The sequence below is a fragment of the Sinohyriopsis cumingii genome, chromosome 18 (genome assembly GCF_028554795.1).
Source record: "Sinohyriopsis cumingii isolate HCF-2022 chromosome 18, ASM2855479v2, whole genome shotgun sequence".
Lineage (NCBI taxonomy): Eukaryota > Metazoa > Mollusca > Bivalvia > Unionida > Unionidae > Sinohyriopsis > Sinohyriopsis cumingii.
Genome location: NC_142978.1, coordinates 79,780,237 through 79,800,370, shown reverse-complemented (window position 1 = coordinate 79,800,370; position 20,134 = coordinate 79,780,237). Strand labels below are relative to the sequence as shown.

The 20,134-nt window shown below is 33.7% G+C and overlaps 1 protein-coding gene across 1 annotated transcript in view; it reads left to right on the top strand.

Annotated features, from left to right (window-relative positions):
• LOC149777142 (uncharacterized) overlaps positions 1–20,134 on the top strand; it is a 263,171-nt gene that overhangs the window by 218,284 nt on the left and 24,753 nt on the right. Inside the window, exons 20-22 of the mRNA XM_089941376.1 lie at positions 3,831–4,061; positions 9,782–9,857; positions 19,446–19,521. Of these exons, the coding sequence (XP_089797502.1) occupies positions 3,831–4,061; positions 9,782–9,857; positions 19,446–19,521 (383 nt within the window). The remainder of the gene's footprint in view (positions 1–3,830; positions 4,062–9,781; positions 9,858–19,445; positions 19,522–20,134) is intronic.

Below are 20,134 nucleotides of genomic sequence, written 5' to 3'. Positions count from 1 at the left end.
GAAATTTAAATTAATCTTTTTTGGTTAAAAAAATTTTTCTTTACCATTTTCATTATCATCATTGTCATTATCATCATAATTATCACCTCTTGAAACATTCATTTCATTCAAAAACTTCACCTGAAATCAACAAAGCATGATTTTACATCGACATTTACTCTATGCATCTCTGCTGCATTGCACAGCAGTAGTGATGAACTAGCTGTCATTTGTATGTTTTGCATTTTGGGTCTCATTTCATGTTTGTATTTCACTTCTTTCATTTTTATGTTTGCCAGAAACCCTCATTGTCTTTTATTAGCCCTGTCCAAGTCAAAAGATACATTCTAAATGAAATAAAGTGGGTGGTGTGGGTGGGAATAGACAAAATAAATATGTGGAGAAAAAATTTAAATATGGAACATAAATATAATTTAAAAAGTTAAAAATGTTCAGATCTTTTTTCTTTGTCTTTGTAAGTAACTGTTTGTTTCATTATATTTTTTTAGGACTTTACTGATTGCACTTGCAAATATAATATACAGTTTTTGAGGATATGCATGTAAGACTACCTAGAATGGGATACTTACGTATCAATTGTATATGTTCCAAGACATTGCCTTTTTTTTATTTGGTGCCTAGGGTATTTGGAAATTCATTATTAGCTTTACTGATCTTGTTATCACTGCCAGTTGAATGGATGGTCATATCATTGTGGAGTTCTTTCTAAGCAACTTCTTATGAAGCCTAGCTGGTCGTAAATTAAAATGGTGCTGCTGAGAAATCCAGTATACCTGCTACACTGCCATCTTAAAAATACTGTTATTACTATTTCTACTGATAGAATGGTTATATCAGTGTGGGGTTTCACAGAAAGACTTGTGTTGGAGGTGAATGAAAATTGTGCCCATTAGACTTTTAATATGGCGTCTTGAAAATCTTGTTATCACAACTTCTAGATTGCTTTCACCAAAATACTTTTAATGACTTCTATTTTCTGCTAAATGGAAATGTTGCCAGTCTGATATCCAATATGGCCACCATGGCAGCCATCTTGAAAATCTCAGAACAGACAGGCACAGCAGCATGGGGTTTCAACCAGAAGACTTCTTTCAGTGTCATGTTGGTCCTAAATGAAAATGGTGCCAGTCAGACATCCAATAGAGTGGTGATTTCAACACTGCAGTTGATTTTTGTTATTGTTGTTCTAGGCTTTAATGCCATTTTTCAGCACAAGATAGGCTATACATGGCGGCCAGTATAACTGGCGGAGGAAGAACCCTGGGAAACCCAGGGAATAACCACTGACCCACGAGAAGCTACTGGCAGGCTTTCCCACACACCCACACTACCCGAGCCTTGGACTCGAACCCTTGCAGACAGAGGTGAGATGGCAGTGATCTGGAATGGTGAGCGCTTTAGACCACTCTGCCACTCAGGGCCCCAACACTGCAGTTGAAATGAATAAATCATCTTATCTTGAATACCAAAAAATTCTTTCAGTGTCATTTTGGTCCTGAATGCAAATGGTGCCAGTCAGACATCCAATAGAGTAGTGATTTCAACACTGCAGTTGAAATGAATAAATCTTCTTATCTTGAATACCAGGAAATTCTTGTAAGTCAGTAGAACATCATTCCCTTCAAGGGACTCTTGTTTGGGTACATGCTTGAAGAGAAATGTCATTATTATGCCTGCTTCTTCCCCCACACTTCAAGATGAGTTGACAGTCTTACTATACTTAATGATCAATATCATTGTGAGCTCTTCTTAAAGATGGTTTATAAGAAAGAAATGAAAATTTCAGTTTTCAAACAGTATTCATTCTCATTGGATGGTTAGTGTATTAGATTCATAACTAAACTGATGCAGGTTCAAATCCAATTATTAGATCAACTCGGGTTGGCTTCCATTATAAGTGTGCCCTTTTGGCAACTCGCTTTACTCCAATTGCATATGCACTAAATAAACCACTTGTGTCGTAGTGCTGCAAAACACCAAACCATGTCCCTTGTGTTGTAGTGCTGCAAAACACCAAACCATGTCCCTTTGTCATAGGGGCATTAATTGTAAATAGAGAAAATGAAACAAAATGACCTATAATGTGTTGTAGTGCTGCAAAACACCAAACCATGTCCCTTTGTCATAGGGGCATTAATTGTAAATAGAGAAAATGAAACAAAATGACCTATAATGTGTTGTAGTGCTGCAAAACACCAAACCATGTCTCTTTGTCATAGGGGCATTAATTGTAAATAGAGAAAATGAAACAAAATGACCTATAATGTTAAAGTAGTAGGAACAAGTCTGCAAATATCTTTATTTGCATTGTAAACTGTGGATGGTGTAAAATAAACAGTCGTAATTAAATTTGTTTGAGTTGATAGTATTTAAGTTTGTCCTCAGATATTTGTTGCTCAGGCTGTTAATTCTAATCCATGTGCTGATCATGGGTCATCATATTGGTACCTTCCATATTTAAAGTCACTTCATAGAATATAAAACTAAGGGGAAAAACTCTTGTTCATCTTATTGAAAGTACATAGTTGGATCACTTTGATCTAGTATTCACAACTTAAACCACTGAAGAAGTCCAATGGTGGTACATCACCCACAACTTGAAGGGCAACTCTAATCTTCGAATTACTGTGACCTGTTAGTCAGTGGGTCAACACTTTCTTTATTTGGGGAAGTTGTTGCTTCAAGGAGGCCAGCACCAGCTGCTAACATTGTAGCTACCTCCTTCTCTCTCTCTCTCTCTCTTTTTCTATATATATATATATATATATATATATATATATATATATATATATATATATATATATACATATATATATATATATATATATATATATATATATATATATATATATATATATATATATATATATATATATATATATATATATATATGTGTGTGTGTGTGTATGTGTGTGTGTGTGTGTGTATACATATACTGCTTGAAATAATGAAAGAGAAAACACTGAGCAATCTAGATAAAAAAAGATTGTCACCAGCATTTTTTTTTGGTAAATATATTCCATGAATAGGAAGTTATGCAGATCAGACCTGAAAGTATTCCAGAAAGTGGGTGAGGGCATTAATAATAGCAGGGGCACTTAATAGTTTGAATACAGTATCTGAGTATTGTTTTGGAAATGTTTCCCTAGAACAAGTATAGTATTGTATATCACTGTGATTTTATCATCACTTCAGTAGTGGATCTTCATTGCTTTGATCAATGTTTTCAGATAACAACAACAACAAGAAATGAAATATGCTAATGTACTTTTCTTTTCTGCTTCTAATTTTAAGTTTTAGTTGTTTGCCTTGTGAATTTATTTTTGTTTTTCTGAAAATATTCGCTGCATGTTTGTGATGTGTGAGCGGAATAATAATTTTGTCTGGCTTTGCAAGATTAGTCAGCTCTAATGTTGTCTCATCAAGAAAGGAGAAACGTTTCTGCGAAAAATGTCCGAAGAAAACGTTTTTTTGTGCCTGTAATTTTTCAGAGAAAATTCAACAAGTCATGCATTTTACATGATTCTAAAAAAGTTATGGTGTATTTATTGCCTTAAGATGCTTTGAAAAACTACTGCCTTATTCTAGCCTGCTGCTCCAAGTACATACTGAATGAACTTCGTTATACAGGAGTGTACATCAAAATTTCAAAGAAATATTCTTTCTTTTAATTGTGATTTTAGTTTGGATATAGGAAAGTTTGATTTAATGACACCCCACCACACCATGTTAATATTATATAAGACACCCACCCTGTTCATATTGTATGAAACAATTGTCCAAAGTAGTTCCATTTGTCGTAGTTTGAGATTTATTTTTCTCCTGTCTAGAAGAAACAGCGCGAGAATTAGTGCAAAAACTGGCAAGTTTCAGTAGCCCAACAACAAGTGGAACAATAACCGTGAAAACTGAATCATGGAACAGTCGAGAAGCAGTGACCCACAAATCAGAGAAGATTGAATCTTGGGGAGGTAGGATGAAAAACCTCGATTTCTGTACCTTCCAGATGTATTCCGTATGGCACTACTACAACCTTTCTGTTGAATTGTTAAATGACCATTGTTATCACAATACAACGTAAGATACTTCAATCCTGATAGGAAAATTTCATTAATCCTTTTAAGAGATAATATGAGTTGCTGTTAATGATGTATAATATAATTACTGGTATTGCATGATAAATGTGCCTATTGAAATAACCTTAATGTTTGAAAATTGTTTGCTTTTATTTGTTGAATAGTTTAGTATAAAATGGACACCTGTTTTGCCTAATGGAATCATGGTACTGATTTCGTATTTAATTTCAGAAGTTTTCTTTTGTTTAAAACTATATATTCTCAATGTTTAGTAAAAAATTTTTTACTTCTTTCTTGTACGATTTTTCTTTTGAGACATTGCAAACTCGAAAAGTTGCTGTCAAAGAAACATTTGTCTGTCTTTACAGTGATATATTTTTAAATAAAGATAGACTTGTCGAATGAATCCTTGAATTCAGTCAGTGTGTTAAAATCTGAGACTCCACTATGTAAGTTAATAGATATGATTTAAGCTCAGTTGCAACATGGATATCATAAAGTAAAGTTTGATGAATCCTGAATTTGGTCGATGTGTCAAAGTCTGAGACTCCACTATGCAAGTTAACATATATGACCTAAGCTCAGTCGCATCATGGATATCATAAAATAAAGTTTGTCTGATGAATCCTGAATTTGGTTGATGTGACAAAGTCTGAGACTCCACCATGCAAGTTAACAGATGGTCCTGCCATGTTGATTAATCACCAAATATGTCATTTGCTGATACGGAGCTAATTAACCTGTAGCTCCATGTACCTTGAGTACCATGAGAATATATATACTGTATATATATATTTTTTTTGCAACTTGTTTGATACTGGCTGATATGACTATATTATTCCTGGCTGACACAAGGTCACATGAAACATCGCTATCTATGCTTTTGAGACAAAGAAGCCAGTTCAAAACTTGGCCTTTACAGAAATTTAGGTAGTAAAATAAATTTCTCAGTTCATAATGATGTCATAAAAATATGTGCTCTGTAATTGAAAATAAAATGGAATAGACATTTTTTTTTTATTAGAAAGGTAATTTTGTTTTCATAATTAAAGGTAGTCTTAAAAGGTTATAGTTTTGCCAATCAGTGACAATATTTCCTAACTTTAGAAATTTAATCTGCCTCCATGCAATCTAACATCTAACAAATGCTGTCTTATATTTTGTAATCTAATCATAAACAAACCATGTTCTCCATCGGTTGCATGGCATCTTTCCTCATAAACCTTTTATATTATTGTTACTAATACTGCATGCTTGAAAGTTACTATCAACAGTAGAAACAATGGAGGCCATTACTCACAATTCAGAGGTTGAGAAAATAAAATTAGTATTATGAATTGAGTCATCAGCGTAGTAATTTTCAGTTGTGGCATGCCAGAATTGAAGTTTTTGAGTTTATATTGTATCAATTGGCTGATTCGTGTTTATATTTTGAATATTATCAAGGAAATCTGTAAGAGATTTATTAGAACTTGTCACCTCAGTCTGTGTCAAATAAATCTTAAGAACACTAAATCTAGAGTAGACCTGGAAGCCACATGCAGTCTGTGACCTGGCTTTATCCCGCTACATTTACATGATATGAGGGATTTAAATCTTCCATTCCATCCCATGCCTTGGATGCAGCTGCAGATGCCAGCTGTGGAGAATGAATTGGAAGATTTGGGATAGTATATCGTTTATTACAAAGATTATTTCATTTTCATATAAAAACGTACAGATTTGGGGAAAGCACGCTTAACAGATATTTAATGTTATGTTCCAAATTATTATTGTCTTTTATTTATTTATTATAATGACCATTATTCAGTTATATTATGTGTGTTGGTTTTTTTCTTCATATTGTATAAATGGCCTGCTACCAATTAAAATGCGTCATGGTAGCTCAATGGCTAAGGCATTGGACTTGAAGAAGAGTGTGCCCTTGGGCAAGGCACTTTATTCTGCTTACCCAATGGCATACAATAACCTTCACACTTTTTCTGTGCTGTAAAATAACAAATACCAAAAAATATTGGATGCATATAACAAAAATTAAATGTCAAACACCAAACAACACTATGTATGTATATTTAATCTAGTTTCACATGATGGTAGCAATTTGCATATCTTTCAGATATTTTAGGTATCATACATGTTTGTTTAATTATGGACATTTATCAAGCAGATAGCATCTGAAAAATCCAGAACATATGTAGATTAATCTAATTACCAGTACAATCAGAAGTGCCCAGGTTATCTTCAAAATTTATATAAAAACTCCAAGTAGCAAGATTTTTTCTGGTACAGTAAGAAAGCCATTTTATGTATGCTGCTGGATTCTGGCTTGTCTCAATTTTCTGCTTCAGAACAATCACTCAGTTTACTGCAGAGACTTTTGATCCATGCCTATTCATGTTTTCATCCTTGTAATACATAATATGTATCTATGGCTCCTTTCATCAGTCTGTGCTTTCCCATCCATGAAATACTGTCTTAACACTTCAGTGTATTGCATGATACTAACCATGCATCTTCATTTTCCAAATGTTCTGTGCACAATTTTGTTCTTCTGCCTGTGATCATGTTTTAGATTTCAGGGTCTGCAATATTTATAGTGCAATCATATATTTTCATAGATTTATCTTCATTACGTTAGTTTGATGGAACATCTTCAATACTTGTTCTTCACGTTTGACCATAATCATATGTTCATTTTTTATTAGAATTTATCAGTATCCATTGACAAATGCTATTACTTGTTATTATTTTACTGGTAATTTATCAGTATCCATTGACAAAAGCTAACATGTGTTATTAATTTACTGGTAATGTATCAGTAGCCATTGACAAAAGCTGTAACTTCTACTTATTAATTGGTAATTAACAGTATCCATTGATGGACACTATCTCTTACTAGTTATATATTGGTAATTTATTAGTATCCATTAACAAACATGATCACTTGCTATTTATTGACTGGTAATTTATCAGTATCCATTGACAGACACTATCACTTGCTAGTTATTTACTGGTTATTTATCAGTATCTATTGACAGACACTATCACTTGCTAGTTATTTATAGGTAATTTATCAGTATCCATTGACAGACACTATTGCTTTGTAGTTATTTATTGGTAATTTGTCAGTGTCCATTGACAGACATTGTCACTTGCTAGTTATTTACTGGTAATTTATCAGTATCCATTTACAGATACTGTCACTTGCTAGTTATTTACTGGTAATTTATCAGTATCCATTGACAGATACTATCACTTGCTAGTTATTTACTGGTAATTTGTCAGTGTCCATTGACAGACACTATCACTTGCTAGTTATGTCTGGTAATTTATCAATATCCATTTACAGATATTATCACTTGCTAGTTATTTATTGGTAATTTATCAGTATTCATTGACAGACACTATAGCTTTCTAGTTATTTATTGGTAATTTGTCAGTGTCCATTGACGGACACTATCACTTGCTAGTTATTTACTTGTAATTATCATATGACAAAGATAGCAGTTTGCATAACTGTACATCTTTTTCCACCAGCGGTTATATATTTGACTTTTTATGCTAGAGTAGGATTGCTTGGAAAACTTAGAAATGAGGACATACAGATCAAATGCAAACTGCAAAAGATGGAAAAGAAACTGTTTTCTTAGCTATGGCAACTAACTATATTTTCATTATTGATGTCATGACAGGTATTAATGAGATGGAATTTTCTACTCATTCCTTCATCTGTTTAACCATACTTGTCAACTCACATGGTGGGGAGGGGAAGAAAAAATTCCAGATCGTTTTAGTTGTTGCCTACCTCCCAGTGTCATCACCCGATTTTTGCAGGGAACTCCCAATTATTACATTATGTCTCTCGATTTTCATTACTCATAAAATCATCCTACATAGATGTATCATATGCAATTCACAGAAGCCATGTTCTGTTTTATCATCTGTTAATAATGTTGTGACGAAATAATTATCACACTACAAAGAATTTCTTTCAGTAAATTATTTACATAAATTTATGAATTTTTACCACTGCAACAATAGTAGAATAAAAAATGGACCACAACAAAAAAAAACCCAAAACAAACCACAATAAAATTTGAAGCAGTTAGTTTCAATACCAAGAATGATCACTGTGAATGCTGTGTAATTTTCTCTACAAGCAAAATAGCATCCCCATTACCACCTAAGACACATGAGTAAGCACCTGGGATTATTGTTTGTTATATACAAATGTTAATTACCATCATTACATGAAAAGAAAGAATGGAAAAGAACATACCATGCAGCATATGTGTCCCCCCACCAAACTAATTTAGAATACATTATTTAGTAAACAATGTTAAATGCCTTATGCATAAGGAAATAATGTGTGACATAAAATGTGGGAGAAATAGTTGTCACATGTACATTAGCTTGAGACTGCAGATTAGATAGCTTGAGATTGCAGATTTGTACTGTTAAATTAAATTCACACATTTTAGGCACTGTTAATTGCAACAAAATAGGGCATCCTTTATTTGCTAATCAATTGCTTGTTCTTACATACACACACTGTAGAACTTGGTTTCTGTGAAGTATATGGGATGGGCAGTCCTTTTTACAAAATAATTGCATTGATAAGGATTAACTGTTAATTAGTCACACTTGCTTTCTTGCTTGTTTGTGCATTTTGTCCTCAGCTGACCAAAGTATGAAAAGGAGAAACATCTTGGGGAATAAAGTTGTATCACAGGGAGAAACGGTGCATCATTTGAGAACTTCACGCATATTGGACCCTGAAGATTGGTCAATATAAAGTGAAAACAATGCTTTTAAAAATGCCATGGAAAACCTCATGATTTTAGGTCCCAATCTCCCTATTTTTTGTATTCAGTCTCCCTACTTGGCTTTTGAAAAGTTGACAGGTATGGTATAGCTGACACAACATTAGTCCCTAAGCTCCTTTAACTTTGACAGTATGTATATAATCTTTAAATTGCACTGGTACATCACAGCATTGTAAAATCTAGTGACAAAATTGTATAAACTTTGACAGTATGTATATGATCTTTAAATTGCACTGGTACATCACAGCATTGTAAAATCTAGTGACAAAATTGTATAAACTTTGTTTAGAATAAAGCATAAATTAGTAATGTTAAGAATTTATGAGAAGAGACTGGGAATAACACCCATGTAAAGCAAATGGTACCAGTTAGAAACAGAATTGTGTTCCACATGCATATGTCAGGGATTGCAAGAGATAATATTATGGGATATAGATATGCATAATTCAGTGTCAAATACAGATTTCTGCAACTTAAATGTTGCAGGGATGAGACTTTGTAGCTGGAAATATTACCCACTGTTTTACATCTCTCTAATACAAGTTTACCGTCTATACTAGTACTTCCTCTTTGTATCCATGGAATCTTTACAGGATGGGTTCTGATGAATTATACAAAAGGTCAGCGGTCATATTTAAAGGGGCAATATTGTTGATAATAGCAGATTTCCATTACTGTATTATATCTCTAAAACAACATTGTGTGTAGGAATAAAATTCCAGTCCTTTTTCTTAAATTCCATATTCATTAGGCTACGTTTTCCTCACTTATTTTTTTAAAAATTTTGTTGCGTATTTCTCCAAAATTTAGATAGAAAATATCTGTTGCTGTCATGTTTCTCTTGTGATTTTGTAAATAAGTAATGCTACTGAATTACAGCTGGGCGTGGTGGTGCTTCTGGGAATATGTTCAAACAAATGGATAAAGCAACTGGTGGGGGAGCACCGAAAGCAAAGTAAGTTACAGTATCAAAAGAGCATTTGACTTGAATCATTATGTTTGTCTGAATCATAGTGGTAAAGATTGTCTCAGTTTTATGCTTCATATATTGTTACCATGTTCGTCTGTCACACATGTTTGGCACAGTGTTATGAAGATCTAGGTCAGGTGTCTCAAACACAAGGGCCACATGAGAACTAGTACAATTGGCTGAGGGCCAAAGCACTGAAACCTTTCATACAGTGAAAGTGGCCAAATCACTGAAACCTTTCATACAGTGAAAGTGGCCAAAGCAAGGATGCCTTTTGTACAGTGAAAGTGGCCAAATCACTGAAGCCTTTTATACAGCAAAAGTGGCTCATTTAAAAGGTACCTGTAGCCAGTTGAAATTTTGGAAGCAAGAAGTAGATGATGTAACAATCACATTCTGATCAAAACTGGCTGGTTGTGAAGAAAAAAATTGGCATTATTAATTATTTTACAAATTCTGGGTGTCATTGAGGGCTCCAGGAAATAACTCTGTAGACTGTTTGCGATCTTTGGGCCACATGTTTGAGACTCCTGATCTATGTAGAGTTTAATTTTCACTCAATATGCCCCAGTTGTTATGAAATATATGGATCATTCTATCACAAAACTTTGTTCCTGTTTGTTACAGGGTACAAAAGTTGCAAACAATAACATCCAACACAAAGTATACACCCAGCCAATTTGTAATGTTCACCCAAGCTAGGGGTCAAGACAGCTGCACTATACAGAGAACAATTTGGTAGTTTTACACCTTGGCAATAGTTTATCAAAACAACAGTGATGACAAATGCAGACTCCAACTCCTGTGGGTCAGAATCTTTATCAGTATCAGATGTGAACTAGGTAGTATTTATTTCTGACATTACCATATCTGACCACTTAAAATCCTTTAAACTATAACTACCATATACATCCATATCTCTTGTCTTAATGATAATCAATATTTATACAATAAATTGGAGAGAAATGTTAAGCATTAATATGATGGCAGCACTGTTCAGTAACTTTTGAAGAGGGTGGAAACCAAATCTGATATTGGGCTTAAAACAAAGCCCCCTTATTATAACACTGTTGATAGGAGTCATAAAAATCAAGTGCATTAAAAGTGAAAGTGACTGATATTGAGGAATGTTCCAACAAGAAAGTGTCATGATAGTACATAAAAACACAAATTTAACGATGCAAAGTCCTATTATGCAAAGTACTATTATGCAAAGTCCTATTATAGTTACAACTCATTTGCCAGGACTTAATATACAGTGAAATAAATCAATGTATGAAAAAAATGGGTACTAAATTTCATGAAATCCATTATCATACTGACATTGTAAGAAGGACAGTGTTATACTGAGGGTCTTTACAGTGAGTGAAGACTTTATTAACAATAGGTCAAGATCAGTTTTCACCTATTTTCATCAAAATTTGACTGAATTGCAACCCTTGTCTGACTTAGAAATCTACCCACACATTATTAATTCTGTTTCCAGTCAAAAACTTTTGATGAACTTGAAATCAGATTAGGTTTAAGGAAGCGTTGTTCAAGTTCACTTTGGAATTTCCTTGCCTGGCATTGCCACCTTTTCTTCTGTTCAGTACGTTTTTTAAATGACACAATTCCAAAAACCAAATCTGGTATAAGGCATATTGTCAAGAAAACCCTTCAATGTTGCATCATATTTCTGGAAGCATCTGTATTGACTACATGGTTTTACAGGTCATTTTTTAGAAAATGAAATGTCATTGGCTACAGAAATGATTGTAACATTTACTTGAATGTACACCTACCCCTCAGACAACTAGCACATAAATGTGAGGGATACTCAAATTTTGGTTCACACAATATATGGGGGGGGGGGGTGCTAGCAATTTTGGTTTATACATGAGAATTATATTATTGTTTGTTCTACATATATATTCATATAATAGATTTTAATATTAATAAATATAAGATCTTAAGAAATGAATGATAACAATGAATTGATGAGAGACTATATTATAAATTAAATTAACATGCAATAATTACAAACTTAGCAAATATTTTGAGTTTCCTCTCAGTATCTGACCATGTGCATCCCTTGTAAGCAGTTGTGTTATTTATTGAGAAAATATTTTTTAAAAGAAAATATACAGTTGATTTTTTAAAATTAAGATTTGGAAATGTAAACATGTTGATTCCTTATTTCTGCACAGTAACTGCAGTTTTATCATTAATATAATAAGCTTTCATGGTTTTTCTGTTCATGTCAAGCAAATAGGAGGCAGTTTTTGGCCTTTTATATAAAATAAATGGGTTCACACATGGTCCAGATATGCTAAAACAAGTGAGTGGTGTATTCATTAATTGGATATAAGAATTTCTCCTAGTAATTATTTTCAGTCAACCCAAGAAGCAGTAGATCATAAGATCAAGGGGAGATCACTCACTATATATATTGTGAAATTTTACTGGCATAGTTCACAGACATAATTACATCAGAATAAAAGGCATACATTTTCTTAAATGCATAATTTTAATTTGCCATTAAAGTATTCATTTTCAGATTGAATGCAGGGGTGGGGTCAGGTGGGGGTGCTGATTTAGTTCCATTGTAGCCTTATTAACTCTACTGGTCATAGACCAGAAAGAGCTAATGGGATAGCTTGTTTTCAGTCATCCAAGATCTGTCTTTCCATTAACAATAGTTTCTTATTGCTGCTCAGCCTGAACAACTTGGAGGATTGCCATGAAACTTTTACCTTCATATTCTTGAATAGAAGTCATTTGGTTTTAACCGAGAGATTTCTTATGATGTCTGCTTGTTCTTATGTACAAATGGTACTGCTTGGACATGTGGTAACACCGCCACAGCGTTCATCTTGAAAATCTTGTTATCACTACTCCTCATAAATGGATGGTCATATCAACAAGGGGTTTCACTAAAACAAACTTGGGACTAAATGAATGGAATGGCAACCATGCAGCCGTCTTGCAAATTTTGCCATTGCTTCACTTCCTGTGCAGAAATTCATATCACAATGGGGGTTTTCCCCCAAAGACATTTTATTATGTCTGGTTGGTCCTAAGTACAATGTTAAAGCTGCTTCTGTTGAAAGGTTGGTCATACGAACATGAGGGTTTTCACTATTAAACTTTTTTGATGTTGTCCACTTGGTTCTAAATTAAAATGGTGCTGTTCTTATGTCCATTATAGCTATCCTTGCAGTCATCTTTAAAATATTGTTATCTCAATTCCTCCTGAATGGAAAGTTATATTGGCATGAGGTTTTCACCAGAAAACTTCTTCTGGTATTTAGTATGTCCTGCATGGACATCCATTATGACTACTACAGTGGCCATCTTGTAAATTTTGTTATCACTTCTCCACCTGAATAGATAGCTGTATCTTCATGGGTTTTTTGCTGAAAGGCTTCTTTGATGTCTAATTGGTCCTAATGAAAGCTTGTCAAACTTAATCTAATATGGCCACTGCAGCAGCAATCTTTAAAATCTTCTTATTGCTGCCCCTTCTGAATGGAAAATCTTGTCAGCATGAAGTTTCTGTTTCAATTCTTTCAATAACTTGTCAACATTGGGTTTTGGCCAGAAGACTTCTTATGATATCATGTTGGTCTTAAATAAAATTTGTGCCAAACCAGTTCCAATATAGCTGCCACAGTGGCCATCTTGAAAATCTTATCGCTGCTTCTCCAATGCAGAAAGTTGTATCAACATTGACATCTGCCGGAAGACTTCTTATGATGTCATAGGAGGTACTAAATAAAAATGGTGCCAGTCTGACATCCAGAATGGCCACTATGGGAGCCATCTTGAGAATCGTTTTATTACTACTTGTCATAAATGGAAAGTCATATTGATATTGGTTTTGTGTGATGTCATAGCAAGTATCGAGTGAAAATGGTGGCAGACGAACATCCAGTATAACCACCACTGAAGCTGTCTTGAGAATCATCGTCTTGCTACTCCTCCTAAATTGAAACTCATGTTCACATGGAGTTTCCACTATAAGACTAGAATCTCTAGTTTGTCCTGAGAGCAAATGGTACCAATCTTACATCAAGTATGGCTGCCTCATTGGATAACTTTGAAATCTTGTCACGCAAGAATATCAGAGATAGAGTCAACATTTAGCAGTTAAAAGATATCTTGAGTTTCTGGAAAGTCATTTTGGACAGTGGAGTTTCAGTCCCTCTTAGGGACTCTTGCATTCATTTATTTTCATCCCATGAAGATGAAAATGTATACTTTCATAGCAGCAAGAGATACATTAAAAAATGAATGGAAATACTGCATGACCTTGGGAGTGTAGCATATCCATCTGACAAAACGAGTTCATATTTTCCCATACAAATGCAGTAACCTTTTTATTATATGCTCATTTTTTTAATTCTACCTAATGCTTAATTATATTAACAAAAGACACAACAAGAAGCAAAGTAATTGAATGTGTGCTGTATTCCAAACTAAATACACAAGCGCAGATTCTTCATTACACAATAACAACATTATTACTGCGCACATAACTCTGCCCAGATAAATTTGAACATAGTCACACACTCGACATAACTTTAGAAAGAAAATGGTGTGTCTAGTTAAAATTGAAATTTAGAGTCATATTGTGAATGAATGTGCATTGCAACAACTTTTCCATTTGATCTGGAATTAATAGAATTTGGTATTTTTTTCAATTCTACAAAATTTTGTGAGTATGGACTTTATTTATATGTGACAATTGCACATGATTGAAGACGTGAGGAAGAAGCATGTTGACATCTGCAAATGTGTTTCTGTTTCTGTCATTTAATGTCAGAAATCATAATGTGGGAAAAATATGTCTTTCAATTGCAATTATCAAAAAGATGCTTTGGAATTTAATGCTTATTTCATTTTGAGTGCAGTAAGGAGGATGTAATTGCACTTATATTCGAAATTACAGTATAGTTTCGAAATGTGTAATCAAGATTGAGAACCTATGACATGGCTCATGTAATTCGGATTTACAGAACTGCATTTTGAGAAAATTCAGGATGTAAATCTTTAAGCATATTTTTTTGCCATTCTTATCACCAGTTAAAGAAGACAGTATATATGCCTTGTCACTTGTATGTTATTTGAAAGGACTCTTTCTTGTGTCTGTTGTATATCTAGCCTAAATCCAAAACATTGTGTCTAAAAAGTTAATGTGGAATGTGCCAAAGCAGCTGGTATGTGGCAGTCCATGAAACATGTTTTACTTCATTCACAAACAAATTTCAACAACCACAATGTAAAGCACCTACTACGTGAGTGTACATGATTTGTTTACAAATCAAAAGTGCTGGCTTCTGAGTCCACTGTTTATTTACAATAGAAAGTAGTTCCTTTATGCATGTGAATGCAATATGTGTATTTGCACACGAGTTCAGTATCGGGTAATATTGCATGGTTCTCACAATGTAAAGTTAACGGAGAAAAAAATGAGCATATAATAAAACCTATTACAGCTAAAGGCTGCCATACTAGCTTTGAGAGATCATGGTCACTACCAAAAAAGGGCACTGTCATAAACAGTTTATTCCATGGAGTCATGATAGATCAGTCATGATTATATCAAATATCAATATGGTACGTACATAAGCAATAACTTTCTGGCACATTATTTGATGAAATTATTTTATTGTATTTTTCTCAGTTTGTGATCTTTATCCAGTGAACATTAAATAATAACAAATTGATTTTGGCATTTATCCCCACCTCTAGAGGTATTGTGGATGATTCAGTTATTAAATGTTGGTATACGTCTAGTATTGTCATTGTTTCTAGGAAAGATACATCAATATTCTGTATAAAAAATAATGAAAATTTGCAAATGTGGAGCGATTAATCATTTTATTGATTGTGTGCATGTACTGCATGAAATTGATACTAACCAAAACTAAATTTTATTTAGTGGTTTAGTTACAATGTCCTTAGTCCAGAGGGCAGCAACAACGATGCGCAGGAACGCTGTAACAATAAAGCAGGAGATTCTCAATTTCTGCCATGCCAATACTGAAGAGTACAATGAGGTATTTGCTGACGGCTTGCCACAAGCCATGATCAAAATATATGTATTCTAATAACCATCTTTGTAATATATAGATTACTTACAACTTTATAGCTTTTATGTTTCTATTTCAGCTTTAATACTAATCAGTAGCTTATAATAATCATCAACAATATTTTGAAGATGATCTTCTTATAGAAGAAGTATGATTGTCTTAAGCTCTGTGGGGCACCTGCAGCCATGCAGAGAACACCTACCTCCAAAGTCTGCCATAACTGCTAGTAGAAAAGGAATATTGTAAAATCAGAAATGTTTATGGAGGATTACATTTAATTTTTATGTAGGTAAATGAATGAATATCCATGAACTTACATCGATCGTAAAAAAATTGTCTATTGGGTGTTGAGATAAACATTATGACCCACAATGAAAATATTATCTTAAAAGTTATCTGTTTATTGCAAAAATAATTTTTTTAATTCCCACATATATTAATAATTTTATTATGTATAGACACTGTTTAATTTTTATTCTTTAGTTTTTGGTTGCCAACAGTAATGACATCTTAAAGGTATTCAGGGGTTGAGTTTTCTTTGCAATAATTTTGTAGCTAGTGACTAGTTTATTTTTACATTTTTAAAACCCGATTCCTTAATGGATTCATATTTTGTTTGTGCTTCATATGTAATATTATGTTCTTCCATAAATATTTGATTTACTTCGCTTCGAAGAATAAAAATAAGTTGTGTAACTGTAAATTTTAGTTTTGTTTGGAAGAAGATTTTTCATGTCTTTTCAAGGTACAGGAGAACATTAAATGAATGACATGTTAATCTTTTTTTCTGGAAAAAATATAGCTGTTACTTTTTCTAATTGTTTTATTCAGTAAAAGAAATCTAAAAAATTAAGATTTTTTTCAATTAAGAAGTAATTTAAGGAATTTTAGTTCCCAGGAATAATACATGTTTCATATTTTTAGATATACTAAGTTTATTGTGTAAACAAAAATTGATTTTAGAGTTGACCAAAGTAATTCACTAATTAAAAAACTGTAGAACTTCAGTTGAAAATAACTTCACATTTAAGTTTGTATAACCCTGTAGAGGAATATATAGTAATCCACATGTCTGGTGGTGTATTCATCCATGCTTGACTGGTACTTGTTGGACCAGCTAGTCCCTTAGTTTTTGTTGTTGTTGTTGTTGTTGTAGGGTTTAACGCCATTTTTCAGCACACGATAGGCTATACATGGCGGCCAGTATTAATGGTGGAGGAAGAACTCGGGAAAACCCCAGAAAGAACCACCGACCCACGAGAAGCTACTGGCAAGCTGTCTCACATACCCACATTAGCCGAATCCGAGACTCGAACTTACGCAGACAGAGGTGAGATGGCAGTGATCCGTAACGAAGAGCGCTTTAGATCACTTGGCCACTCGGGGCCCCCCCTTAGTATTTGAATGATTGTTATGAAACTTGAACAAAGTCGGCACATAATTAGGTTCTCACAGAAGTACTCATGGGTTTCGATGTGATGGTCGATTGACTCTTTTCATGTTTTGATAGAACAGAATATGTTGCGATTATAATGTTTACACTGAAACGGAATTAAAGGATTAGAATGTGACTTTCACATAGCAAGACATTTAATTGGTGTTTATTTCATTCTCTGTTGACATCTGTTAGCATTTACCAGAAGTTTTCATTGATCACTGTTTCACCAGACTTTACAGTGTATTGACAACTATTTATCATAAAAAAACTTACATAATATATGATATCTTATATAGAACTTGAAAATTTCACAATATGGATTCTATCTTTACGGGCATTAATCACCATTTTCGATGATAAAACAAGCGATGTATCAAGGTTTAATTTACCAATTCTTATCATAATTTGTTCATGTTCAGCATATTTTAAAGATATTTAAAATATATTTTCTTTGGAAAAAATCGGGAGCCACGCCAGACACCGTGTTATAAGCGGGATCGCGAGTTATCCGGGTGCAAGTTATTGAGGGAGTGGTGTGGATGGTTTTATTAATATGAGGTTTCCACTTGAAGACTTTTTATATTGTCTAGTTGGTCTAAACGGAAATGGTGCCAATCTGATTTTTCTGGCCAATTGTAATATCTTGATTTTACTGCAACTCAAAATGGATGGTTATATTACCATGAAATTTCTACCGAAAGACTTCCTATAGTGTTTAGTTGGTCCTAAGTAAAAATGGTGCTTATCTCATGTCTAGAATTGCAGCCAACTTGAAAATCTTAAAATGATAAAAGATAATACTTACGTGTATGTAGAGCTGTACATCATTATATTAACTTCAGTGAAACATCATCAGTCGTATTCAATATTAGCTTTATAGTTGCTTTACTTTGAAATTATCAGCATCTGTAAATGCCATATACATATTTACTTATTTTATCTTCACAGATTTCATGTTTCTTTCAGCTCTTTGCACAAATTAATCAACCATCTGTTTCAGTTTAGTACCAGTTTATCACATGACAGGGGGGAACAGAATGTTTGATAACTTTTGCCACATGTCTGGAATTACATGTGTTTGACATCACATGCTAACATCATTCAAGATATAACCATAACATTTGAGGGTTCCAAATGTAACTGATAATTAAAGTCTGGCCAGTTAACCTTTATTTTCACTGCGTTATTGAAAAGAACATTCTGTTGTCATGTGATAAACACAGTCTTACATTCAGGCTCATTTCATACAAAATTCATGAACTTTTAAAGCTTTTTAGACTTTTTCAATTTTTGTCCACCAAGACCTTTGTATTTCTGAAATAATTCAGCTGATTTTGTAAATTACATATGAAATGAGATCATGTATAGGATTCTTTATACAGGGAACCCTGATATAACGCAGTACTTGGGTCCATAACTGTTGACTGGATTATATACCAGACCATGGTATGGCAGGAATGATTTTAAAAAATTATGGATGCATGTATAAGTGCCAGGGTGGTGGTGGTGGGGTAACAAATTGCCAATGAAACATATGGTAAAAGTTTTACTCTCTGACAGTTTATATTACAAATGAGATTAAGTGAGTGCCTGATGAAATTGATATATGCTCTTTAAGAACATACAGTTCATAAGCTGTTAGCTTTTAAAACTATTTGTCAGCTTAGTTGATGGTTTGAATATTGTCAGGAACAATAAACATCTGAAACAATAATTGGAAGTCATGTTATGGCCGTGTTACATGTATATATTTTATGGCATAAAGAATTGCGTTATCGTAGGGTTCTTTTATAAAGACAAGTATACATCTATGCTCTTACATTATACTGTTAATGATTTTCACTTAACGCATTTCTAAGAATGGTGATGGGTTTGCTAATGAATATGAAATTCAGCTGTTTGAATGCTCTCCTGCAGCAGAGGTCCAAGTGACTCGAAAATGAAGACCATCATTCAGAGGAGAAAAAAATTGGCACCATGTTGCCAAAACTGGTTACATTCAAGTTTTAATATTTTAAATGACTTAGCATCTTTCATTCTCTATTCTGCCTCTCCTAGCATCACAAGGAGTCCAAGTGCTATAAAGCAAATGTTGCTGGACTGGACTAAGGCAATGACTCGCGAGTATACAGAGGTACAATGCATGCATCGATCAGAATGAGACTGGCTTCTATACTAACAACTCCAAACTGGCTTGCATTTCTCACTGTGCGTCTTGCTCAAAAGAGCTGTTTTGTGTTTAACCCTACTTTCTATTAATATGTTCTTGTATATGTACTGACTTTGCCCTTGTGTCATGCTCATAGTGTGAACTTAGATATGTTATTATAATATGCTGACACATCAGGCTGTATGCTGTCTTAATATGCTGGCATATCATGGTCCATGCTGTCACAACAGGCTGTATGCCATCTTAATATTCTGGCATAACAGCATCATAATTTGCCAGCATAGCAGAATCTATATTGTCACAGATATTCTGGCATAACAGCATCATAATGTGCCAGCATATCAGTGTCAATGTTGTAACAATATGCCGGCATATCAGAGTCCATGCTGTAATAATATGCTCACAAATCAGGCTGTATGATGTCATATTATGCTGGCATAACAAGGTCTATGCCAGCATATCTGAGTATGCATTTTTTGTTCTTCAAATAATAATGAGAATGAAAAGTCATAGCTCCTGTGTTCTTGACCCAGTTTCACCAAATTGCACCAATTTTCCCTCAATATTTAGATTTTAC